A 27,580-nucleotide genomic window follows, 5' to 3' on the forward strand; every position below is an offset into this window, starting at 1 on the left:
CCAAACCTTTTGGCCACGGTGTCACTAATAATGTTCTCTTGACTACCGCTATCAATGATCACTTTGCACTTCACCCCTTGCACTAGACATCGGGTTCAGAACAATTGGTGCCTTTGGTCCGCCTCTACTTTACTCGAGACCAAAAGCCTTCTCACTACATGTATGACCCGACCACCATCATACTCCCCATCATCCTCATCATCAATCGGATCACAACACACAGCCCCTTCATCATCATACTCATCTTCTTCATCATACCGCGTTTGGGGAACTCATTAGATCGGTGACCCGGCTCGTTGCATCGAAAACACTTAAATAGAGCCGGTCTTGTATAGGGGTTATTGCCCCTAGGGGGTTGTGCCTCCTTAAAAGGCCTTACATCCCCCACTATGTGACTTTCCCGCACTAGGCGCCTTGGGATCACTTGAGCTAGCGATTCTGTTGCCTTTGTCAACTCATTTGGGATCCCCTCTCCCTCCATACTATTCTCAACCCCGGCTCTCCTATAGCCATCACGTCCCCTCAAACTCAATTGGGATTCGGCCTTCAATGCTAGGTTACGGGCGTCTTGGACCCGAATCACCATTTGTGTTCCAATCTGGTCTTGAATGTTGTACCTCAATCCTTCGAGATACCTTGACGTCTTTTGGCTTTCGGTTTCCGACAAGTTAGCCCTTACCGAAAGTCGCAAGAACTTTGAGGTGTACTCGTGCACACTCCTTGATCCTTGAGAGTAATTCCGATAGGAACTATAGATGTATTGCTCGGTGTCAGGTGGTAGAAACCTCTCCCTCAACATCGACTTCATTCTAAGCTAAGATCTAATCGGCTCCCTTCCTCCTCTTCTTCTCCCCTCTTTCACATTATCCCACCAAACCGAAGCTCCTCCTTTCAACTGATAAGCCACTAAACGGACTTTCCAATCCTCCGGTATACCCGCGTAATCAAAGAACCTTTCTACCTCAAGCAACCAATCGAGAAACCCCTCTATGTCGAGTTCTCCCCCGAATGACGGTAAGTCCACTTTCATATATGGCTCGCCTCTATATCTGCCTCTTTCATTACCCTTACCCCCATACAGGTCATTCAAACCGAAATTCTCCCTTTCATAACCACCTACAACATCATTATGCACAATATCCACATTCCCGGCACGCACATGCGCGGGACCAACAACATCATTTACATTCATATCATGCCTATGCCTATGCCTATCATTCAAAGCATTATCATCAATTCTAATTCCCATATTACTAACAATCCTAGGCATCTCAAAATCATCAAATAAATCCCCATCGCTATCACTATCGACATTTCTAATGTTCACGGGATTGGCATGTCTTACCTCATGGACCCGAGGGCCCATTGGTTGGGGTGCATAATTTCTTCTTGGTGGTGGTGTCGGTTGTCGGTCATGTTGGGGCCGGACTTGCTCTTCTTGCCGTCGGTGAGGTTCTTCGGCTAGGAGACCTTGAGCGTTTCGACCTTCGATCTTTAGTCCTTCAATGGCGAGAAGGATATCTCGGGTAGTCGTGTCGTTCTTCTCTTCCAACACTCGTAAAGATTTCGTTAGTTGCCTCACATTGCCTTCTAGCACATCAACTCGTTGCTCGACGGATCTGGTGGCTTCGTTTGTAATACGTGGTTGAACCATTTCCTAGAAGAAGTCTCCAGGAAGGAAAACGACTCGACTCTGATACCAACTGATGTAGATTAAAGTCGACTGAGAGTTTTAATCGTAAACTCACAAAGATTACTATCTACTCAAGCTAAACTTGAAGGTTGGAAAGAACCCAAACAAGGAAAATCCTTGGCTCCAATGGAGGCTATGGTTTTGATTCATTCGAAGTTGAGCATCACCACAAAAATAGGAGTTTATATAATCCACCTAAATATTGAGGGAAAAGACTAAAAGCCCTTAAGTAGGGTTTCTAGCATAACACTATTGATAGGGACAAGTTAGGGAAAGAAATAACAATGGCAATTCAGCAATTAAGTGGGGTGGCAAAACAGTAATTAAGGGTAGAACAGAAATGGTCCCCAAACACAAGAACTTGCTGAAGAAGTATCCTCCAGGTGCGATACGCTCCACGTGGACATCTTCACGCCCCGCGTGGTTGAGCTCCTGAACTTGGTGACTCTAGGGATTCACGCGTGGCCTCCATCGGGGTACGCCATGCGTACTTTGTTGAAACACCTTTCCACATAATTTTGATTTGACAAAATTGTTTAAGTGTAATTAAAAAATATTCTAAACACACTAAGTTTAAATGCTTTCATTTATTCTACTAATGTGTTTGTTCAATGTTGAGTTAAATTGTTTATAAGACACAAAGATTAAAAGGCCCAAAGCCTAATACGGAAGTCAAAGCCCAAGTCAAACAGTTTAAGGCAACTCAGCCCGCGTATGTCAAAACGCTGTCGTTATGTGCAAAACGCAGCTCAGCGGAAGAAGGATCTAGAAGACCTTCGTTGAACAACTTCGGGACGAAGCTGCTGAGTTGATTCGACAAAGAGTACAAGACAGCAACTGAGCAAGAACAACTTCCAGACAAAGTGTTTCCACTTTGGGTAACGTTCAGAAGACACAGAATGCTGTCTAGTTGACCTTACCATAAATGGAGAGACATTCTACCGAGCTGACCAAAAGCTGACCGAGGACAGAAGATACTCAAATCTGATTGGTCGAGAGCTCTGAGCAAGACTGGGTGACAACGACAGGAAGCCGTTTCCCTCCAACGGTTATTTCGAAATTCGAAATGACCGATGCCTCAGACGTCTCTATAAATAGAGCCCTTCAGTTGCTTCATTCTACAACAGAACTTGATCAAGCCATTACGCTGACCAAAATTCTACTCAAAGTTCTGCAAGAAAAAGCAAAGCAATCTTACACCAAATTTCATATCTTTTGTGTAAAAGTCTAGAGTGATTATTCAATCATCTAAGGTGTCTTAGCAATCGTTGTTTAGGACAAACACTTATCATTTCTAGAATTAGAAAGGAGAGGCTGAGTACTCGGTTATAGTACTCAGCAAGAGATTAGGATTGAGTAGAGGTATAGAGGAAGGTACTCTTGTTATACTCAGTTTCTAAGATTGTAAAAGGTTTGATGCTCTACCGTTAAAGAGCTCAGTAGAGAATTCGAAATCTCGGAACGTGTTCCGGGGACAGGACGTAGGCTTGGAGGCCGAACCTGGATAAATCTGCTGAGTAACATATTTCTAACCTTAAACTCCTTTATATATTTATTGCTTGCTTAAACAAAAACTGACCAAGTAAAGAGGTCAAGCTGAGTTGTGCGCATTGAATATCTGAGCTCAGGAATAGACTCTAAGTGCTATCTCCTGACTCAAGTAAAGAAACTGACCTAGTCACCAGTTGACTAAGCCAGTATCTTGCTATTCACTCAGCGCCGATGTTAAAACCTTTTTCTCACGAAAAAGAAGTCTGCCCTAACTAAAATTTTTAAATAGTTCCTAACCCCCCCCCCCCCCCTTGGAACTATACTTGTAACGTTATAAGGGACCAACAAGTGGTATCAGAGCTTAAAAGCTCACTGTAAAAGGTTTAACCACCTTGAGCTGATCCCCACTATGGGCGAAAACAGCACTCGGTTTCTCCTAGGAAACCAAACAACTCAGATCTTACCTGAGGGGCTGTCCATTACTCGGTCTCCCCTATTCTTCGGGTCTAACTATACCTTCTGGAAGAATAGGATGAAAAATTTCATTCAGGCTACAAATATGAGTGCCTGGCTATCCATAGTCCAAGGTCCATTTGTACCTGTCGAAGTTGTGGCTGGCCAAACAGTTGTTAAAGCTGAGGCCAAATGGACAAAGGATGATCTCAAGAAGCTACAAAATCATGCTTCGGGTATAAACATGCTTCACTGTGCGCTCGATGCTGCAGAATATAATAAAATTTCAGGTTGTGAGTCGGCGCAAGAGATCTGGAAGAAGCTGGAGGTCACCTACGAAGGAACCAATAAAGTAAAGGAGTCCAAGGTGAACTAGCAAATGAGACTGTACGAGCTGTTCGAAATGAACAATGATGAGGGAATATCTGACATGAATGCAAGGTTTACCAACATCATCAATGAGCTCAAGAGACTTAGGAAGATCTTCACTGAGGAAGAACAAGTCAAGAAGATACTCAGGAGCCTTCCCAAAGACTGGCAAGCAAAGAAGACCGCTGTTAAGGAAGCTCAGGACTTAAACACCTACAAATATGATGAGCTCATCGGCTCGCTGCTGACCCATGAGATCTCGATGAAAAATTTCGAGGTGAAGGAAAAGTCTGAAGACAAGAAGCAAAAATCTCTTGTCATGAAAGCTGACTCCACTGATGGGAGCTCAATAGATGATGAGGAGATGGCTATGTTCACAAGGAAGATGAAAAGGCTGTTCAGAAAGAATGACAAATATTCTAAGAAGCCTTACAGAAAGTTTGATAAGTATAAAGCTGAGTCCAGCGACAGCAAATACAAGAAGGACAACTCAAAGCCCATTACATGCTTTGAATGTCATCAAACTGGCCATATCAAGTCAAGCTGTCCCACGCTGAGGAAAGAAAAGAAGAACGGCAAAAAGGCAATGGTGGCAACATGGAGCGACAGTGATGAGTCTTCATCAACAGAAGCTGAGGCCACCGAGTCAGCAAAGATATGCTTCATGGCTGACGAACTTGTTGAGCCGTGCGTCTCTGAGCATGCTGACCCCTCCATGGCATCTGACGATGAGGAGCAATCAAATGAGGTAATATCACTTCCCCAGCTCAGAAACGAAATGGGTAATGCCCTGAGTGACCTCTATACACTTGTCAAAAAGTGTAATAAGAAAATTAGAGCACTCAGCAGGCGCTGTGACGAGGTTGAAGAGGTCAAGCTAAGTGACCTCAGATTCCTTCTTCAGGACAACTCAACTTTGCATGATAACATGGAGATCATACATAAGTCTGTCTCTGAAGTCCAATCAGATTCAAAGAAACTGAGAAAGGATGCCACAAATATCCAGAACCAACTAAAGGTTCAAAACAAAAGAAATATTCCTCTGAATGCTCAGTACCGAAGTACTGGTCAGCAGAGATGGAATCCCCAGCGGAATGTCCAGTGTGACTTCTGTGGGAATAAAGGACACACCACAAAGGTGTGCTGGCATGCTCAGCACTGGGGTGCTGACCAGTCAGTGAGACATCCTAAACGGAAGGTCAGTTGCGACTTCTGTGGAAAGAATGGCCATAATGTCCAAGTATGTCGCCATAAAATAAAATATGATGCTTTACATGTTGAACCTAACAAGCAAGGACCCAAAAAGAATTGGGTACCTAAAAGTAACTAGTTACAATGCAGGTAAGCCTGAGGTGTGCTGAGAAGTCAAAGATGTGGTATATTGGCAGCGCATGCTCGAGGCACATGACTGGTGATGAAACTCAGTTCATCACGTTTGAGCGTAAACGAGGAGGAAGTGTAAGTTTTGGAGACAACAAAAAGGGTAAGATAGTAGGGTCAGGAACCATCGGAGGTAATCCTACTATTGAGTCAGTCTCCCTAGTCAGCAGACTTAAATATATCTTACTCAGCGTAGCTCAGCTATGTGACAATGGGAGAAAAGTTATATTTGATGCCACTGGATGTAAAATATACGAGGGAAAAACAAATGAGTTAATTTTAACTGCCCCTCGGATTGATAATGTCTTTATGCTAGACTTAGAGAAAAAGTTTTCAAAAACTGTATGCTTAGTTTCAAAGGAAGAAAATTCCTGGCTATGGCACAGGAGACTTGGTCATGTAAGCATGGACCTCCTGGCCAAATTAGCAAGAAAGCAATTGGTTGAGGGACTGCCTGAACTTAGATTTGAAAAAGATCAATTATGCCACGCTTGCCAAGCTGGAAAACAAACCAAACAATCTTTTCATAGCAAAAACATTGTCTCAACCAAGTGTCCGTTAGAATTACTACACTTGGATCTCTTCGGTCCAGTCCAACCGTTGAGTCTGGGTGGAAGAAGATTTTCCTTGGTCATTGTAGATGACTTCTCTCGGTACACTTGGGTCATCTTGCTGAGTAGCAAGGATGAGACCTTTGAGACATTTTCAAATTTGGTTAGAAAACTTAAAAATGACAAAGACCTAAAATTGGCTCACATCCGAAGTGATAATGGTGGAGAATTCAAAAACCAACAGTTTGTTGAATTCTGTGAAGCCAGCGGCATTGACCATAATTTTTCTGCTCCTAGGACACCTCAACAAAATGGGGTTGTTGAAAGGAAGAACAGAACATTGGTTGAAATAGCCAGGACAATGCTGAGTGAGCATAGGCTTCCAAAGTACTTTTGGGGAGAAGCTGTTAACACAGCGTGCTATATTCTTAATAGGGCTCTTGTTAGACCTATACTAAAGAAAACCCCCTACGAGCTTTGGAAAGGACGAAAGCCCAACATTGGATACTTTCGTGCCTTTGGCTGTAAATGTTTTATTTTAAACACCAAAGATAGCCTAGCTAAATTTGACTCAAAAGCTGATGAAGCTATCTTTTTAGGCTACTCAACAAACAGCAAAGCATACAGAGTTTTCAATAAACGAACTCAAGTTTTAGAAGAGTCAGTACATGTTGAGTTTGACGAAACTAACCCTGCAGGAAGATATCTACCGATGACCGAGGATGATCCACACTCAGCACCCGCTGATCAAGATACAGCGGCTGAGTCATTCCCTCAAGGGCTGACTAAAGGTAAAAGTGAACCAAACATTGTTTTCACTAACCAGTCTACACCTGCAGAGATTGTTGAAACACAGACAGCACAAGACATCAATCTACCCAAGGAGATAAGGATTCCAAGAGGGCACTCAGAGAGTGCAATCCTTGATGCCGCTGAGAATACCCTGATGACAAGAAACCAACTCAGGAGGTACCTCAGCAATGTAGCCTTTGTCTCAGTTCGGGAACCTAAGAACTTCGCTGATGCTGAGGAAGATGAATTCTGGATGAGCGCAACGCAAGAGGAACTTGAACAATTCAGAAGAAACGATGTATGGGAGCTAGTGCCACATCCAAGGAGTCAGAAGACCATTGGAAATGCTTTGATTTATTCTACTAATATGTTTGTTCAATGTTGAGTTAAATTGTTTATAAGACACAAAGATTAAAAGGCCCAAAGCCCAATACGGAAGTCAAAGCCCAAGTCAAACAGTTTAAGGCAACTCAGCCCGCGTATGTCAAAACGCTGTCGTTATGTACAAAACGCAGCTCAGCGGAAGAAGGATCTAGAAGACCTTCGTTGAACAACTTCGGGACGAAGCTGCTGAGTTGATTCGACAAAGAGTACAAGACAGCAGCTGAGCAAGAACAACTTCCAGACAAAGTGTTTCCACTTTGGGTAAAGTTCAGAAGACACAGAATGCTGTCTAGTTGACCTTACCATAAATGGAGAGACATTCTACCGAGCTGACCAAAAGCTGACCGAGGACAGAAGATACTCAAATCTGATTGGCCGAGAGCTCTGAGCAAGACTGGGTGACAACGACAGGAAGCCGTTTCCCTCCAATGGTTATTTCGAAATTCGAAATGACCGATGCCTCAGACGTCTCTATAAATAGAGCCCTTCAGTTGCTTCATTCTACAACAGAACTTGATCAAGCCATTACGCTGACCAAAATTCTACTCAAAGTTCTGCAAGAAAAAGCAAAGCAATCTTACACCAAATTTCATATCTTTTGTGTAAAAGTCTAGAGTGATTATTCAATCATCTAAGGTGTCTTAGCAATCGTTGTTTAGGACAAACACTTATCATTTCTAGAATTAGAAAGGAGAGGCTGAGTACTCGGTTATAGTACTCAGCGAGAGATTAGGATTGAGTAGAGGTATAGAGGAAGGTACTCTTGTTATACTCAGTTTCTAAGATTATAAAAGGTTTGATGCTCTACCGTTAAAGAGCTGGGTAGAGAATTCGAAATCTCGGAACGTGTTCCGGGGACAGGACGTAGGCTTGGAGGCTGAACCTGGATAAATCTGCTGAGTAACATATTTCTAACCTTAAACTCCTTTATATATTTATTGCTTGCTTAAACAAAAACTGACCAAGTAAAGAGGTCAAGCTGAGTTGTGCGCATTGAATATCTGAGCTCAGGAATAGACTCTAAGTGCTATCTCCTGACTCAAGTAAAGAAACTGACCTAGTCACCAGTTGACTAAGCCAGTATCTTGCTATTCACTCAGCGCCGCTGTTAAAACCTTTTTCTCACGAAAAAGAAGTCTGCCCTAACTAAAAATTTTAAATAGTTCCTAACCCCCCCCCCCTTGGAACTATACTTGTAACGTTATAAGGGACCAACATACTTGACCTCCTGGACAGGCTTCTCTTCGGACTCACATTCCACGCTCCGTGCATAGAGAGGCACGCTCCGCGTGCCTGAGCTCCTGGACCTTCCTTCGGGAACGGGGCTCTTTGCGCCTCGTGTCTTAGTGAGCACGCCCCGCGTGCTCGGCTGGCTGTCACGGATCTCGCTGTTCTCGTCTCTCGGCTCCGGGCTCGTGCATAGGGAAGGGATGCCCTCATCAGTAACATTTAGTATTTTCTCTAGAAACTGCAACGTTTTGGAGCATTTCACGAAAACATGTTTTTTCTTTGATATTATTTATATTTCTATAATATAATTGACGGAAGAACAAGGTTTTGTTGCGTTTAATTTTTTTTTTATTATATTTTTATTAATTTGTGTAATACATTTTTTATTTTATAATGTGATAAGGTGCAAAAATACCTCTAATATTTGTAGCTAGGAGAAATTTTACCCTTAACGTCTAAAATGGTGCAATTATACTCCTAACATTGGCAGCCAAGAACAATTTTACTCATAACATTGACAACTTGGGTCAATTTGAAAAATAATTCATCAAATTGCCTTTTCGATCATGAATCTTGTCTTCTACACCTCACATGTACGTCATTTTTCATAACAAATCACAAACATATAATTAGACATGAAAACAAATTAAAAAATGCATTGTCTTTTCTACGAGTTGGACAAAAAAATTTCAAAAATTTCACCAAATTTATAAATATTAATTTTCAATTTTATTACTAAACCACACAAAATATGAAATCTTTTTTTAGAACTAACTGATATGCAATTGGTGTAGAATAAGAAATAAAATACATATGTTTTATAATAATGTCGGAAATTGACAAAACTTGTCAATGTTATGGGTAAAATTGCTCTTTACTGCCAATGTTAGGGGCAAAATTGCTCCTGGCTGTAAACGTCATGGACATTTTTGCACCTTATCTCTTTTATAATTTATTTGTTGGTTAATTTAAAACATGTCCATATTAGATATTTTAAATACGAACAACAACAATTCAATCCAAACAATAATAATTAAACAGCTAACAACAACAACAAACAGGTTACTGCAAATAGCTAATAGCAACAATAACAGCTATTAGCTAACAACTGAACCAAATAGGCTCTAAAGTTATATCCACGCTTTTTTTTTTTTTAAATAGCATTAGGTGCAAAATTAGATCTTATTAAACTATCATTAGATGATTCCTACCCAAAAGAAAAATAAGAAAACAATTTGGAATAGTCTTTTCCTAAGAATGATAATTAGAATATTTAATGTCTGTTTGATTCGTGTGTTTTTGTTTATTATTTGTTATTATTATTTGTTGTTCGTTCATAATTGGTAGTAGATATTAATAATTGTTTTTTCTGCTAACTAAATATTTTTTACTAATCACTTTTTTTTATCCCATATTTAAGTCCAATGAAATATAAATTGACTATAAGCATAAAAAGTTACAAATTTAGGTAACAATATATATTTCAACTATAATAGTTTTATCTAATTTACGCCGCTTTATAAGAATAAACACGAAATATAAATATTTTAGTTATTAGGTTTTAATGTTTTTGAAGATGTATAGATAGACTTTTAACGTAAGAAATTGTGAATTTTTTTCACAATGTTTTCAATATAGAGATATTTTGAATTAGAAGTCAATTCCATTGTCGAACCCTATTAAGCGAAATATGAAGGTACTTTTAACAGTTTGAAGTGTATAAACTCAGTCCCTATACACTGGATATGAATTTTTTCCGTCTTTACTCAAACCAAAACGCGGTTTTGATATGTGTTGGGATATAAATAACACCCCTACATATGAAGATGGAAGGACGAGTGGAGGAAAATCACCCCTAGTGTGTTAGCACTTTGTGCTATTGCCTCCATATCTGAGTTCAAAATTTCTCTATGTATAATTATCTTGAGCCAAATTGTTCCAATTTGAAAAATTTAAAGATACAATTTTATAATTTTTAACGTATATGGCCATTGGTTTATTTAAAAATACAGTTCATGTGGTTTAAAAAATTTGCAAACATGATTTGTACTTTGTGAAATTTGCGGTTAAAGGATATTTGAAGTCAATTTTTTAGTTAAACAATACTTATAATTTAATTAATTTGTAAAATCATATCTTGTATTTTGAATAGTTTATAAAGTTAATCTTTTTAATTGCTCTAAATCGTTCATTTTTAAAACAAATAATCACAATAATAATTTTTGGATAAATAACTAAATTTGTAAACCGTACAAAAATAAAATACAAAATTATTATTAACAAATTTTTAAATAACAGAGACTATTTTACAAATATGTCAAACCACTTAAATTTCTTAAAAAAAGAAAAGCAAAAAAGTGATAGTGCTTTAAAAGAATAAAAATAACAATAAAAATATATGTATATACTCCTAATTCCTTTCTACCGCCCACGAAGTGAATGTCACTTGGACGGCTGCCAATTGAATGTCGCTTGACGGCTACATGCTATGCTAGTACATATTTAGACAACATTTAATAAATAATCAGATAAGATAAGCGCGCAAAAAAAAAAAAAAAAAACTTCACAGTTAACAGTAAAGGTTAATTTTATTATTTCTTTTGGTAAGAAGGATAATTTTATTATTTAACTTCTAAAATCTATACTATATAATAACGTAACAAGTGAGAATTTAGAATAAGTATTTTAGAGGCTTTTTCAATAAGTTGACATCTTAAAAACAAAAAAAAAAATAATAATAAATAATAATACTCTATATTAACATATTATTTAGCTCTTCTATTTCTTTTCTTCTATTTGTCTTCAAACCTTCCACTCTTTTATGGATCTACTTTAAGGAGGAAGAATGAAATTCCTTCTTCCTTCTCTCAACGGGTTAGGTTTACTGTTTTTTATTGTATTTTCTTTAATCAGTGTTTATATATTTTATTAGATTTATTTTATCCGTTTGAATTGTATCTTCTCTCAATTATTCTGCTATTTATACTTTTTTCGGATTTAGCAAGAGCGGAAACGATTTATTTTATACGTGGATCAATATATCTATGTGGTTACATTAAAAGAAAAGACTCAGATCCGAATGTTCGGAAGGGCCTAAATGATGAAGATTCGATTGCAGTTGCTTTTCTACGGATTTTGATTTCTATGAAGTATATGTATTTTTGTTTTTCTGTGTTTTATACCTTTTATGGCTTCTTATGCTCTTTGTAGTCGTTTTGGTCCCATTGTGGATTTTGTAAGGTTTTTTACCTTTTTCATTTCTTGTTGTAATTGTTCTTTTCGTATCTAATGAAGTTATTAGCATTTTCATAAAAAAAACATATTATTTAGGGAAAATTACACATAAATTTATTCTGTAAAAACTATTTACAACTATGTCAAATCATAATTTTGTATTATATCAAATTAGTAAAATCAGTACTTTTAATATATTTTAAGGATTAGAATTTATAAATTAGAAGTCTACAATATATTTTCTAGGGTTTATGATTTATGAATTAGAGTCTAGATTTTTTAAAATATGGTGTAAAATCATAATATATAGAGAATAATGACATATTAAGAATTAAGTTTGGTGATATGACTTAGTTGTAATTTTGTACTTAATTATGATATTCATGTATTTGACCCAGCCTTATATATACCTATGAAAAATTAATTCCTTTTAATATAAATAGAGATACAATAATACAAGAGAGTCTGTTTCTTTATGAAAGTCCATTAGTAAATAAAAATTAAAAAAACTGCTTAAATTTTACACCTAGTTAATTTTTCTACAGCCTTTTAGACTCTTACCACGTTTCCGCGTCCATTCACGTTTGATCTATCGACCGCTATGCTTCCTTCTTCAAACACGTCTTCCGCTTCCCTTTTGATTCCGCCTGCACTGCTGCTTACTTCCCTTCAAACCACTGCAAACGATTAAATGTCACTCACGTCGGTTGCTTTTTGTTTAGGTAATTCATTGTTTTTTTTAGTAATAAGAAGCAAATAAATAGTAAAAAGAAAACAAAAAAGCAGAGACATATAAATTTAAACTATTATAGAGAAAGTGAGGTTCAGATTTTCATTGTTATTTGTTAGGTACTTCATTGTGATCACCACCACCACTAATTGAAATTATTGCTTGTAATTAAGATATTTCATTGTGTTTTTTTTGCCATTTTATTTGGATTCAAGGAAGCTCTCATATATATATGAAACAATATAAAAATTAAAAATTGCATATAAATCAAATTATGTTTCAAGTAAACCAATTATATTATATCTATAAAAATGCAACTATACAGTCATTAAAAAAATAATAGAAACTATAATTATAAGACTTCAAGATTATACATACATAAAAAAGCGTCCTCAATTACATTATTAAATTCCTAAAACCAGTATGTTAAAAATAGAATCTTAAAAGAAAAATAACTTGTAACAAAGGGAACAATTTCATTATAGCTAGCAGCAAGAATATCATCCGAAAGTTGGTGTTAAAGCGAGTGATAACACTTCCTTTATAACTACTGAACATAACACGTCAAAACGAAGGAAGTTGCAACTAAACACAAGAATAATTACATAACAAATCCAATCAGTACACTTAACAATTATTAAAAAGGAAAAATTTAACCCATCAAGAAGGTTTCTGGACGCATTTTATCTCCAAAATCTAAATTGGTAATCGGATAAAACATTTGCTTTATTAAAGATAAAAGAAAAAAAAATAGAAGAACGATTGCTAGGTATCTTTTATGAAGAAAACAAGTCAAAACAACAAAGAAATGATATGATGTCAAAACAAGGATGCAAGAGTTTCAGAAGTAAGGTTCGTTACCTCCAACAGTAGTGCACACATTTTTTAGGAAGTGCAAGAATGGCATGTCCTTGTGTGAAAACCACCTGCAAAAAGAATGACTCAAAGGCTAAAAGCATGACATAGAAACTATAGAGCAAATCATAAATGTTATTTGGCATAACACAATAAAGACATCAATATGGTAATACATTGCACAAACTTGGGCTTTTCTTGCAACAACAATACAAGTTAAAAGCATAGTGATAATAAGGCATTCATCTGTTTGGAGTCTTTTGAACCATAACTTCAATAGGAAATTTTTTATTATCTAGTAGTTTTTAAGACAGCACCAAAATAATATGAATTTGTATTTTCAATTAAGTTGATTAAATAGTTACTTAATCTATTAGCCATAGGAAATTTGCCAAGAAACATATAAAAGATAACAAACATATTTTCTAGACTTCTTGAAATCTGAAACTTAAAAAATACTGAAATTGTTTCTAAGAATAAACACTAAGCTCTTGTTTGGGAGAAAGTTAATGGGAGTAAATGGAAGTAATGGAAGGTTAAGTATTAAGTTAACCTTGTTTATGAGTTATTTTTTTGAGAGTAAATGAAGGTTAATGAGGTTAAATCTTTACTTTCTTTAACCTCCAAACTCTAACCTCTAAACTGGGGGTTAATGAGAGTAACGTAAATTTTTTTAAAGTTTCTTATCTCTGCAGAGTAAATTTAACATTCCTTTCCCTCCAGATTTAAACTCCCAAACGAAGTTAAACATTTAGGCCCTGTTTGGGAATTAGCTGTTAGCTGATTATATTAGCTGATTTGACTAGCTGATTTGATTAGCTGTTTGTTAGATCTGTTTGGTAAAAATTAGCTGATTGATAATAGCGGTTTGTGCAAAAAGACAAATAAGGGCATTAATTTTGGCGCAGGAGAAGAGAGAGTCTATTTATTGGGGTCAAAAAAGTCCATTAATTTTAATATCCCAAAACGCTAATTGAAAAAGCTCCTAAAATGAGCTTTTTCAAAATTAGCGTTTTCATCCCAAAACGCTCTTCCAAACCTCTCTCCACCAAACACTCCAATCAGCGGTTTCAGTGGTCAAACCGCTAAAGTTGGTCAAAAACGCTCTTTTTATCCCAAAACGCTCTTTGCCAAACAGGGCCTTAATCTCATTTACATCCTATAAACTCTCAAACAAAGTTAATTTTTAACTTTCCTTTCCATCACTTCCTTTCGCTTTCCATGACCTCCTTTAACTCTCAAACCTCCAAACTCCCAAATAAAGGCTAAAGATATTTTTTATCATCTTATCCTTTTAATTTTGAAGGGAGAGAACATAAAAAAAAAAAAAAGAAAAAAAAAAAAAAAAGTACATATTAACCTTTTTCAGAAAAAAAAAACAAAACAAAACAAAAGTAGTTATTAACCATTTTCGGATCATCACCAATGAAGCTACAAACCCCAACCGTATCGTTTGATCCATCTCTGAAAAAGAATAAGCAATCAAGCATGGAGGAATTAGAGCTCGCACTGTCGCTATCAGAAAACATCGACGGCGATCTCGATAAACACCATGGCAGGGCCCATCACAGTTCGGATTGGAGCTGTGTTAATTGTAAAAAAGCATCAGTTTCCCCTCGTGATCCGAAGAGGATTTCTCCATAGATGTGCTCATCGTAAGACCTTTCAATTGCTTTGCTTGATTCAATTTCTTCATTTCTTGGAAGTTTCTCTAGAAATAGTACTCCATCTCAACTTGGGAATATAAAATTAAGACTTACGATATACAATTTTTAATGTCAATAGGGCGTGAAAAGCCCAACCTTGTTGAAATTTCACACGGAAGGAAGGAACCTGCTTGAGCTCTCTTCACTCAGATTTCAACGCTTGATCTATCTCCTCACATCTACTTCATCATCAGATTCAATTCTACTGATATATATCTCCGGTACATATTACTTATTGCTTTGATTTGTGGCTTTTTATTCCCCATCATTTGAATCTTTGTTTTTCAAATCCGATTATGATTTAGGAGTCTTTTAGTTATTGTTCTCAATCTATTATTCATACTCTTTCTGTTATATTTACATTCATTAAAGGTCAAATTTAGGTTGTTCTTCTTCAACATAAAATGTTGGTAGTGGGTTTGGAATCTAAGATGCGTCAAGCTTGGCATTTGCTGATGAATGAATCAGCTGGAAGAATTGCAATACGCGGCCGTGGTGGAATCGGCAAAACGACTCTCATGAGACAACTCTACAACAAATTAGTCGATAACCATCATTTTGAGAATCTGATCTGGGTAACAGTATCATCGAATTCAACACTTGAAAAAATTCAAGATGACATCTCGAAATGCATTGGCCTTTTTAACACAGAATGGGTGCAGAGAAGTTTTGTTGAGAAAGCACAACTTATTGATAATGAATTGAGTGGGAAAAAGTTTGTATTGTTTTTAGATGACATATGGAGAAAAATCAATCTCTTGAAACTTGGTATCCCCAATTTTGGAGGGTTTACACCAAACAAGTTAATATTTACAACTCGTTCTGAGAGTGTCGCCGATCAGATGTTTGCTGATTCAGTATTGGAAATGGGAAGGCTTTCAATGAAAGATTCTTGGCAATTGTTTAGGATTAAGGTTGGGGATAATATACTTATGGATGCCAACATTTCTCAGCTGTCCGAGATCTTGGTAAGCAGATGTGATGGGTTGCCCATCTTACTCTGCACTGTCGGCCGTGCCATGGCTAGCAGAAAGACAAGTGAGGAGTGGTTTGATGCTCTAGCCATAATACGAAGGCGGGAAGGTGCAGACACACGAGTAAATTGCTTGTTGCAGTTCTGTTTTGATAGTTTGCCCAATGACAGAATCAAGTGTTGTCTCATGTACTTCAGCTTGTTCCCTGAGGACTTCATCATCTTGAAGAATGAATTGATAGATTTTTGGGTTTGCGAACATCTTTTGGATGGTTATGATACAGAGGATGACACTCTAGATTTGGGATATAGTGTTGTAAATACATTAGTTGGAGCTTCTTTGCTGGAAGAAGAAGAAGAAAATTATGTAAAATTACTAGATATGATTCGTGATTTTTCTTCATCGGTAGCAATGACGTCTCAAATGTTGAAGAACACACAACTAATAGAAGCAACTCTTGAAAACGTGTGGACTTCGAGAATGGGAAATTCCATTCTGAAGATTGAGAACATTTCTGATAATCTGTTCACATTTTTACTTAATCATAATGCTTTTATTATCAGCAGAGGTTCAGAGGTAGCTCAATCTATCCCAGGCGAAGTCTCGTTAAGAAACAACTCGTTCGAAACCTTGCTGACCCCAAGAGAAGGTACCTTGGTCGAATCACATGTGCTGACAGTTTTAGATTTATCACATAGTGGGATAGAAGATGTACCACGGGAAATTTCAACATTAGTTTCATTACAATATCTTAACCTTTCACATACATGGATAAACCGTTTACCAGTCGAGCTAAAACAGTTAGCAAAGTTGAAATGTTTGAACTTAGAGTATGATGATCAGCTGCGTGTGATTCCGAGTCAACTAATATCTAGTTTATCTTCATTGCAAGTATTGAAAATGTTCCGTTGTGGATATTCAGTAGAAGCACTAGAAGATAATATCTTGTCAGTTGGAAACATGAATATAGATCCATTGTTATGCTTGGAACATTTGAAAGTATTGAGCATCACAATAACATGTGCTTCCGCTCTCTGTAAATTTTTCAGCAATCCTAAGTTCATAAATTGTACTCAATCTCTATCACTTGAGATCTTTTGGGGTTCAAAGTCGATCAATATTTCACCCTTAGCGGCTATGAACAATCTGCTTACAGTAGAGATTCATCAAGCTGAGGTTTTGGAAGAGTTGAACTTCAATCTCGTGGATTCGAAGTTTCCAAGTGAGCCAAGCTTCGGAAAACTTCGAAAGATAACATTGGGACAATGCTCCAATTTGCGAGAGTTGACATGGGTTATTCTAGCCCCGAATCTCATTGTTCTGAGGGTCGGGAACTGCGGAAAAATTGAAGAGATAATCAGCATTGCAGAATTAGGTAAACTTTTGAAGGGTGGAGAAAATTTTGAGGCATTTGCAAAACTTGAAACTCTTGCACTAGAGAGTTTACCAAAAGTGAAGAGTATATATTGGAAAGCATTGCCTTTCAAACACCTCAAGAAAATCGAAATAATCGATTGCTTGCTTCTTAGAAAACTTCCGTTCAGTTCAGATAGCGCGGACCCGAATAAGCTGGTGATTGAATCGGAGGAAGATTGGTGGAAAGATATTGAATGGGAGGATGATAGTACCAAAACTACTTTTCTACCATGTTTTAGACAATCTTCTGCAATGTAATGTTTGTAGTCTGCTTGTAATGTTCAAATTTTGAAGGATTTCTTGTATCTGTTATGTTTGATGAAATTTCTCATTCAATTGAAGTTTTAATCATTTTCTTTTTCTTGGGACATACAGATAGAAATATGAATTCAACTTACCTTGAAAATGTAAAATCAATCATATGATTAATGTTAAAATATGATTGATTATGGTATTGGATGGACTAAGAGAAAATGATCTACTTGAATTTAGCAAACTTAAGTGAATAAACAGATTGAATTTTAGTTTGGTCTGGGAAAAATGAAGTAAAAACTGACAATTCAGTCCTCATTCTCAATTCATCAATTCATTACTGTTATTGATCAATTAAAGATAAAAAAAACTTGTGTTATCATTTTAAGAGTAATTTAGTCATGTTTTATGTTGGAAAAAGGCTACCTGATGCTCTAGATCTTGTGCGTTTTAGGAAAAGTTGAAAAAAATAAAAAATAAAAAATAATTGTGTCTTATTTGTAAATACAGACATGAGTTTTAAAAGTTTAAGTTTGTGAATAGAAGTATCTAATGTGTTCTGTTAACAAACACATTTGATACGTCAACGTGCATTCAGATATCAGGGTTTGATATTCCTAAAACTCATTAGGTTCGAGATTCATGGGATCAGACATGATTGCTGCAACGGATGCATCATTCACTGGGTCTTTTGAGATTGCTCGAGTCAAGATCTCTAATATAAATTCATATTGTTCAGTTTGGCTATGGAGGCGCCACATGTTCCTTTCCCAGAGTGCTGGTTCGGGTTTCTTATGTTTCACGTGTTGATTTTATATTCGTCCGATATCAATACTAGCTTAAATTACACTATTAAATTCTGATGATGTATATAATTGACAATCAAAGGCATTTTTTTCTTTTTAAAAAGTTACATGTACAAAACATAGCCTCCCAAATCAAATCATAAAACATATGGTAGGTATTTCAACTTTTTTTTTTACTAATTTGATAATTTATGAATTAAATTAATCATTTTTTTTTGAATGAAAGTTGGGACGCGAAGAAGGGTCGAACATCCCAGCTAGGCTGGCACCCCCGACACCTTCAACAACCCGAATATTATTGAAAAAAAGAAAAGTTACAGAGGGGGAGGAACAGAACAAAATCAAAGAAACAAAAAACTAAAGGAGATAACAAGCATTACAGGAAACGAATGTGGGCAACATTACATAAATCATCGAATACAAATGCTTGGCAGAAGTGTGGCACTGAGTGCCACCAGCAGGTTGTCGTGGCAGATTGTCCATGACTTGCTAAACGATCCGCAGCTTGATTGCCTTCTCTAAATATGTGTGAGGCATGCCAGTTCGATTTATTACATTAATCAAAATTTAACAATTTAATTTAAAATATTATATTTTAAATTAATCATTTTATTACACAATTGTAATTCGATTTAAGAAATTGTATTTTATCGGTTATTATCAAAATTTAACAATTTAATTTAAAATATTATATTTTTATAAAAAAAAATAACATAATACATACCTATATTTATAAATTTTTAAAACAAATCTATTTAGTCATCGTTACAGTTAAAATTTGAGCAATATTCTGTTATTCAAACCAAATAATAATCAAATTAATATTGAATACCAAAATAACAAAATACCCATTTTTAATCCCTTGTATTCTGCTATTTCTTGGCATACAGAGACAAAATTAAAAACAAGATGGAAAACATAATAAAACAAAGCAAGAAAAGAAAAGAAAAAAGAAATTTGATGAGAAGAATATACATGTAATTTATTCTCTTGATTTTTTTTTCATTTTTATTCATTGAGTGTTGACTTTTCAATTCAACACATTAAACTTTCAATTTATTAAAATTTTACACATTTTTATTTAAAATTATATAATTACACTTATAATAAATGACAAAGAACTCATAACTTCTCTATGATTATAATCATAGTTCATGTTGAATTGGAAATATTCTATAATTTAAATTAATTTGATGTATTTTATTGATTTACACACATGGTGAATGGATTGAGTCAGGGTTTAACAAGGTCTATTGGAAACAAACCCAACTCGGCCCGCCTGAGCCAGTCCAAGCCACTCAAATTGGAAGGTTTACAATCTAAGCACTCTAGGTAAATATTAAAGAGAATTTTTATTTTTATTTTTATTTATAAAAATCATTTTTATGTATTTTATCACTATACGATTTTAAATCATAAAATATCAGAATATCACAACTTCAATTTTTTAGGTGACACCAGATTTTTCTTAAACGGTTTCTTAACTAACAAAACTGGGAAAATTCTACCGCACGGCAATCAGACCAATATTGTTATATGGTACGGAATGTTGGGCAGTGAAACACTGTCACATTCATAAGATGTCGGTGGCGGAGATGTGTATGTTGAGATGGATGTGTGGTCATACGAGAAATGATCGGATGAATAATGAAATAATTAGGACAAAAGTAGGGGTTACATCTATTGAGAATAAAATGAAGAAAAACCGACTAAGGTGGTTTGGCCATGTAAGACAAAGAGCGCTTGATGCGCCGGTTAGGGGGACTCGAAAGTGGCAAAGGGATGTAGTGGTGGGGGTAGGGAAAGACCTAAGCAAACTTGAAGGAGAGTGATCGAGAGTGATATGAGTTTACTGGGGATTGAAGAAAATATGGTAGTGGATAGGATAGAGTGGATGGATAGAATTTGTGTGGCTGACACGACTTGATTTTTTGATTTCACGATTTTATACGATGGTTCATGTTAGCCGATCCCGAATAACTAAAGCTTTGTTGTTGTAATCTATTAGCTTTATAAACTTACTCAAAGTAATATCGCTCAAATTTTCTTTTATTTTGATGCAAGTTTAAGTAAATTCAAAAATTTAAATGTTTTGTTTTTTTTTCCAAATTGAGAGTATGATGTATATTGAGTCAATAAATATAGTATTGTGAGTATCCCAAAAAAAAGATACATAACTAAACACAGATATCTCAGAAACGAAGTTCAAGAACATGTGGGAAGTTTGCTTTAAGTTGTTTACTTTAATAATAAATTTTTTTTTTTTTTTCGAGACTTTAATAATAAAATACTACTACTAGATATAAAAATTGAGTACTTAGTAGCCATAAAATTAAATTAATTAAAACAAAGGAAAAGTGACCACATTTTTCAAAGTAGAGTTTCTAAAATGTCTGTCTATATATTCTATAAAATAAAGAATGGTTTCTACTAAGAGTATTATTAAATGTTTCCTGACAAATAATTGAATCACGCCTATATCTTAACTTAGATTTGGTCTGCTAAATCCTTACCGAAATTGCTGCACGTGCTTCACTGAATTTCTTGTGTCATTTACTATTTTATTACAATTTCTTAATTAATTATATTTATTATAATAATAATAATAAAAAAAAAAAAATCCACCTGAAAATAATAAGATAGAATGTGAAAACCAGATAGTGTCATTCAACGATGTGAAATCCTGGCAACAACTACTAGTCGTACCACTCTCTCTTTTTCTTTTTCTTTTTTCTTTTTCAGACTGTGAAACATCACTTTCAATGTTTTCCTTAAATTGGATTTTTTATTTTCTCATCAATTCCTTCTAATTCCTTTCTTGCTTACCAAACAAATTCAAATTCATTCATACTAACAAAGATTCAAAGAATGACACAATAAATAATAATAAAAAATTAATAAATTGAAATCATTATTCAACAAATTAAGTGAATCATTTAGTCCATCTGGATTTACATTCTTCCGGTACAAAACCTCCCCTTTTATGATATATCAATTATCGAAAACTTATATTGTACGGAAATTGAAAACGAAAACAGATATAGGAAAATGTATTTCTTAAAAAAATATGGTTATGAAACGGAAAAGAAATTGAAACGGATTAGAAACACAGAAAAGCTGTCAATTTATAAAATTATAGGACCGGGACAGCATGGAACCGCCCAGCCCGGGGATGGCATGGCACCCATGCCTCCTTTGCCTTTATCTATAGTTAAACATACTCTAACTCAAGCTTTATAAAGAATGTAAACAGTAAAGAAAAACAAAAAAGAATCATTCATAAATCTCTCAATTAACAGAAAAGAAAACAAATGCCTACAAAGCTAATTAATTAAGATTTTAGTCTAAGAACACAAGAAAATTTCTAATTTTCTTTTCTTGGATTAATTTGACATATTTGATTAATATAATAAAACTGAAAAACTTAAGAGAAATTAAAATCTACATCAAAGGAGTATTAAGAACTCCATGCCAAGGAGAAGCAATTCCATGAATACTGTTGTTCCAGTTGGTATCTCTTCCAGAATCAAGATCAGAAATTGAACCATTCCCATTAATCTGCCATGGAAATCCCCATAAAATCTTACTCTGATCATCTTCTCTACCAAAATTACAAAACTCTTGTTTCATAGTTGTAACTGTCACAGCTTGTGTAGTTGCAGTACTATTATCTCTAACATCTTGATCATCATAACCCATCACCATCTCATTCTCATTCTGGTCTCCATTTCCATACCCATAAAACCCATTTTCAAGATACCCAAGAAATGGAGAATTCCCATTAGGGTTTCCAAAATTATCACAGTGGTTTGGATTTCCCAAAATAGAAAGATGGTGATCAAACCCTAATTGGGGATTTGAGTGTTTTTGAAGTCTGGAAAATGCAAGAGTAAGATCATTGGAATCATAAGGTGTTGTTGTTGGATGGAGAGAAGAAAGTAAAGGGTTTGAGGTGATCAAATGTGGATCAATTTGGGGTTTTCTTGTTGAGATAGATGATGATGATGTCGTTGAGGATGATGATGATGATCTTTTGTTCTTTCTGCAACCACCGCCGACCGGGACGTTTCTCAATGTGCCGCCTTTTGTCCAGTAGCGTCTGCAGGATTTGCAGAAGTATCTTGGCTGTGAGAGGCTGTAATTGTTGTAGTAACAGAATTTTGTGTTCATTGAATCACATCTTGGACATTTTAATGCTTCTTCTTGTGTTGGTCTTGCTTTCCTTTCTTGACTTTGTTTTGAACAAACTAACATGTTTTCCAATGAATTTCCACCCATTTCCTGTAATTGGTAAACAAAAAAACTATGTTACACGGATATCGAAACAGAAATAGACGCCAGAAAACTTGTTTCTAAAGCATAAACTTCATAAAGTAGGACTTGAACACGGATATGAAACACAGAAACGCTAATGGCAGAGCCAGGGAAGACGGTCTGAAAGTACAATTGTAGCATCCTTAGCCTCCCTTCCCAAGGGAAGTGCTACCGGGAACCACCCCTTTCGAGGTGGATTCTGGTGTTTGGAGGTGCAACAGACGTCTCGTGCATTCATTTTGCTTAATCCAATTACTAATGGAAAAGCAATTAAATATAAACAAAATTTTGAAAGAATTTCATTTGGTTTTACCCTCACTTTCATTTTACTTCACAAATTATAAGAATTTCCATTATTAGTCGATTGATGTTGAATCCTTAAACAACTATGCTTATGAGCATTTTATTCAAATTAGCTTCAAATTAAGGAATGAATTAATGCTCTAAATAACTAGTTTAGATTCGACATAGAAATCCAACTCTAACACACAAAAACATGGGTCTAATGCTTGAATAATAAATTACAACTATATCAAAAAAAACAACAGTAGTACTTATCTGAATTCCGAATGACCAAATTTATTTGGCCATTCGGGATCGAGGTGAGCACCACTGTTTTTAAGAAATGTAAAATAAGGATGTAAACTTTAATAGTCTATTTAGTGTTGTTAATTTCATGTGTTATCTCTTCATTATAGCTAAGAAATTTAGTAGTATTATGAGGGGAAAAGTTATCTTGAAGGGTCCAAGATCCCCCAAAAGGGTGTGAAATTAATATTTGAAATAAAGGGAAGAAGAGAAAATTAAAGAGATGAGAATAATTAATTGAAGAGGTAGCATTAAATATACCTTGAGTTGTCCACCTGAAGAATCCATATCTTATGCAATGAATTGAATAAACCCCCTTTTCAATTAATTTGAGTTGAAATTGAAATTGAAAGCAATAGAAAGGATATGATCAAAAGAGAAAGATGTGAGTGCAATGTGAAGAAGATGTAATAAGCTCAACCTCTTAAGCACCCATATATATATATAAACAAGAGAGAGAAAATAAAAATAGTATTAAAAATGGGATTTTTTAATATAACAATATATAAAAATAATAATAAAACAAAATAAGTGTTCTGATCAGAGAAAATTCCACTTCTTTTCTTGTAAAAATGAAAAATCTGTTTCTCTGCAACCGATTTTTTTTAATTAAAATTTGTAAGGGAGGTGGGGCCCACACTGGCGTGGAATGAACAAGTCATGGACCCCACTCTCTCTCTCTCTATCTAGAGTGGTCCCCATTCTCCACTATACGACCATCTCCGTCGTCGTTCTATGGTCCCACTTCTATTCTATCTTGTTGTATCTCATCGCCAAAAACTCTGCGATTTATATTGATTTTCCTTTTTTTTGAGAAGCAAATAAACAGAGATATAAACCTCGTGTTCCAAAAACATAAAATTAATTAATTAATAAGTAGTAAGAGTACTACAAGTTATGCCTAAGACAATAATAACCTTCATACGTACATTACATCAATCAAACTACTATTCTACTTCAAATATATTTATTTAATATACACCACTGGTAGTTCTCATTCAAAGCTCAACTCGATAAGATTGGATTAGAGTTCAAGATTTGCTTGCAAACTATTTAAGCTCGGCTCAATCAAAGCTCAGCTTGATAAGGTTTGATTCGAGTTTGAGATTGGCTCGAATATTAACGAGCCGAGCCTGAATTTCTTTAAATTCCGCTCGAAAACTCGTGAACTCCGATACTCTCTCTATATATATATCAAATATTTTACTTTTTATATGTATAATATATTTCGTTGTTTTAATTTTTTCCAGAATTCACATAAAATTTAACCTATTAAAAAAATAACATAAAAATGATTTATCCTTTAACTAGAAAATTATGTTTTGATAACGATTAAAATTATTACAAAATTTAATAATCTTTAAAAGGCAGTTCAAGATGTATAAACAATTTACTTTTTGACGTAACCTACTATTGATGTATTGTACCGTGGAAGTTTTGAATGAACAACAACGAGTTTTGATCATCTTTGATTAGCAACCAAGTATAGATTGTATCTAACAAAAGTCCACATGAACGTCGAATAAGCAAAACCCGAAAACAAAATCTTTTATATTCGGTGAAGTAATTGTGAGAGAAAACTAGATCTAAATGTGCTGAGAAAAAAAAGAAACTTGCTTAATTAGACTGTCAAGACTAAAATTCAATAATATATATATATAATATTTATGGTATTATTTGGTTGAACCAGTGAACTATTGTTCCAGTTATTACATTGGTTCGATATCCGGTTCGGTTTTTAAAATATTGTAAATAGCTTTCGGGACACGTGGACCAATTGAGATGCACTCTAAATTTTTTTCGGATTAGGACTCCTTATTCACACTTAGGTTTTAGAAATCTCAGTTTAGGTATATTACTAACTACTTAAATTACGTTCACCACTCGGAAACTGACACCTATTCTCCAAGGAACTTAGGCAAACATCATCACCGACTATCGGATTTGCCGCCAACACTTTATAAATAGAATGTGACATCATAGCCAAGTACATACACATTTCACGTATATATAGACTCAATCATTCAAGCAATCTGGACAGTTTGAGGGACTTTTAGCTCATTCCATTTTATCCATGAACCTTTGCAATTCAACTCTGCAGCACATAACCTGGCAAAATGAGGTCTCAATTTTACCCATACTCAATTCTTTTTAGAAGACTTTCCTAACTTTATTCCATCTTGGTTCTGTTTTACCATAACTGATAGCTAATTAACTTTTTTTTTTATTAACTGATTTGACTAGCTGATTATGTAAACTTGTTTGGTAAAACTTAGTTGATTGCTAATTGTTGTTCGTGAAAAATGACAAATACGGATATGATAAAGCCTTTATTTGGGGTTAAAGAGTAATGATTATGGATAAAAAAAATGTCATTTAAAAGAGATTGAACAATAAATTAATTGAAAAAACTCATAAAACCAGATTTTTCACATTTTAGACTCAATAAGTTTTTTCAAACATCTCTTCACCGAATACTATTATTAAAGATTTGACTAGTGAAAACCATTTAAATCAACATAACAATTGTTAAGTTTTTAATACAAGGTATGCATTTATAAAAAAAAAAAAACAGCAGTCGCAATAAGCTAATTTGTAATTAAAAATAGGGATAAGGTATCAAAATAAGCCTAAGGTTTTTGGGTAAGTACCAATTTAGGTTCAACGTTCAAAATAGCACCAATATAGGCTTAACGTTTACAACTTAATATCAATTTAGGCTTAATGTTTACAATATAACATCAATTTAGGCCTCACATACAAAATAGCACCAATATAGGCTTAACGTTTACAAAATAATACGAATTTAAGCTTAACGTTTACAAAATATATCCAATTTAAGCTAAACGTCACAATTAAACTAACCATATTATATTCTTTTCCTATTAACTTTATATGTTATCTTTTTATTTATTTCTATTTTCTTATTTGTTATAATACAATTAATTAGTATTCTTGCTCATTAAAACCTTATATTTGTTTTTCATCAATTATTTCATGACTCATAAATTTCATGGCTCATGTAATATATGCAAACTAAAAGTAATTGAATATTTCGAACACTAGTTAAAATAATATTGATATATGTCTGACTATCCACAATATTTCGAACACTAGTGTTCGAAATATTGTGAATATCCAATTACTTTTAGTTTGCATATATTACATGAGCAATGAAATTTAGGAGTCATGGAATCATTGATGAAAAACAAATATAAAATCTCAATGGGCAAGAATACTAATTAATTGTATTGTAATAAATAAGAAAATAGAACTAAATAAAAAGATAACATATAAAGTTAATAGGAAAAGAATATAATATGATTAATTTAATTATGACGTTTAGCTTAAATTGGATATATTTTGTAAATATTAAGCTTAAATTCGTATTATTTTATAAACGTTAAGTCTATATTGGTGCTATTTTGTACGTCGGGTCTAAATTGATGCTATATTGTAAACGTTAAGCCTAAATTGATATTAGATTGTAAACGTTAAGTCTATATTGGTGCTATTTTAAACGTTGGACCTAAATTGATACTTACCTAAAAACCTTAAAGTTATTTTTGGTTACTTATCCTTTATAAATATGAAATGGTAATTATATGGTTGTGAATGCAGATGGGACCCAATAATAAACAATGGTATGATATTGAATGAGATTTGAATAGTTTTGCTGTTGGATCTGATTTGATGTAGACATGGTTTGGGATGAGGTCACATATTTAATTTTCATAATTATATTTTAGGTGCCAATTAATTCAATGGAAATAATTGCAAGATAGCCCACCAAGGAATTTGGTTTGGTTGGATATGTGGTCCATGCCATTTTTTATAATTAATTTATAATTTTAATTTGACTCGTTACTCAGCTTCTAATTAAAGTGTACTGCATGTGTTGGGTTCCAATCCTTTTTATTTTATTTCATTTTTATGTTAATTTCTAATTAATGACTCATGAGGTACATGTTTCACGACTTATTCGTCAGAGGAATATTCATCCATTACTATTTCCATTTTTACTTATTATGGCAATTAAGATTATTATTTTTCAAATGCCAAATATATGTTGATTATGGTCGTTTCTGACCTTTTAGAGACCCGGGACGAGATTATAATTTGGGCTTTCCATATATATATTCTACTTTTTTTTTTAGTTATAAGCTAGATGATTTTTTTTTTTTAATATTACAAATGATAAGGTAAAATTTAGTCATATGGTTATTGGGAGAGAGCAATTAGTATTCATGCATAAAATAGTGCAATTTTAAATCTAACGTTTATTAATTGGTACAGTTTCAAGTTTAATTGACGAAAATGAGATTTTTTATGTGTAATTTTTTGTTCTATCTTCGCTCCAAC

At 34.5% G+C, this 27,580-nt stretch overlaps 2 protein-coding genes across 4 annotated transcripts; one reads left to right on the forward strand and one right to left on the reverse strand.

Annotated features, from left to right (window-relative positions):
• Positions 1-14,540: 14,540 nt before the first annotated feature.
• On the forward strand, positions 14,541-17,628 carry LOC136224413 (disease resistance protein RPS5-like). Of its 3 annotated transcripts, none has more exons than XM_066012741.1 (3): positions 14,541-14,817; positions 14,948-15,089; positions 15,241-17,628. In XM_066012741.1, the coding sequence occupies exon 3, from the start codon at positions 15,273-15,275 to the stop codon at positions 17,514-17,516; it is 2,244 nt and encodes a 747-aa protein (XP_065868813.1). In that variant the 5' UTR covers positions 14,541-14,817; positions 14,948-15,089; positions 15,241-15,272; the 3' UTR covers positions 17,517-17,628. The 3 variants fall into 3 exon arrangements, with proteins under 3 accessions (XP_065868813.1, XP_065868814.1, XP_065868812.1); XM_066012742.1 differs by having other exon boundaries at positions 15,252-17,628; XM_066012740.1 differs by having other exon boundaries at positions 14,948-17,628.
• A 3,951-nt stretch (positions 17,629-21,579) lies between these two features.
• Positions 21,580-23,650, reverse strand: LOC136221663 (dof zinc finger protein DOF2.1-like). Its single transcript, XM_066009069.1, has 2 exons — positions 23,480-23,650; positions 21,580-22,597 (listed from the first exon to the last, which is right to left on the reverse strand). Exons 1-2 carry the CDS (start codon positions 23,504-23,506, stop codon positions 21,758-21,760), a joined length of 867 nt encoding a protein of 288 aa, XP_065865141.1. The 5' UTR covers positions 23,507-23,650; the 3' UTR covers positions 21,580-21,757.
• Between the last annotated feature and the right edge of the window lie 3,930 nt (positions 23,651-27,580).

This window comes from Euphorbia lathyris, chromosome 3, assembly GCF_963576675.1.
Source record: "Euphorbia lathyris chromosome 3, ddEupLath1.1, whole genome shotgun sequence".
Lineage (NCBI taxonomy): Eukaryota > Viridiplantae > Streptophyta > Magnoliopsida > Malpighiales > Euphorbiaceae > Euphorbia > Euphorbia lathyris.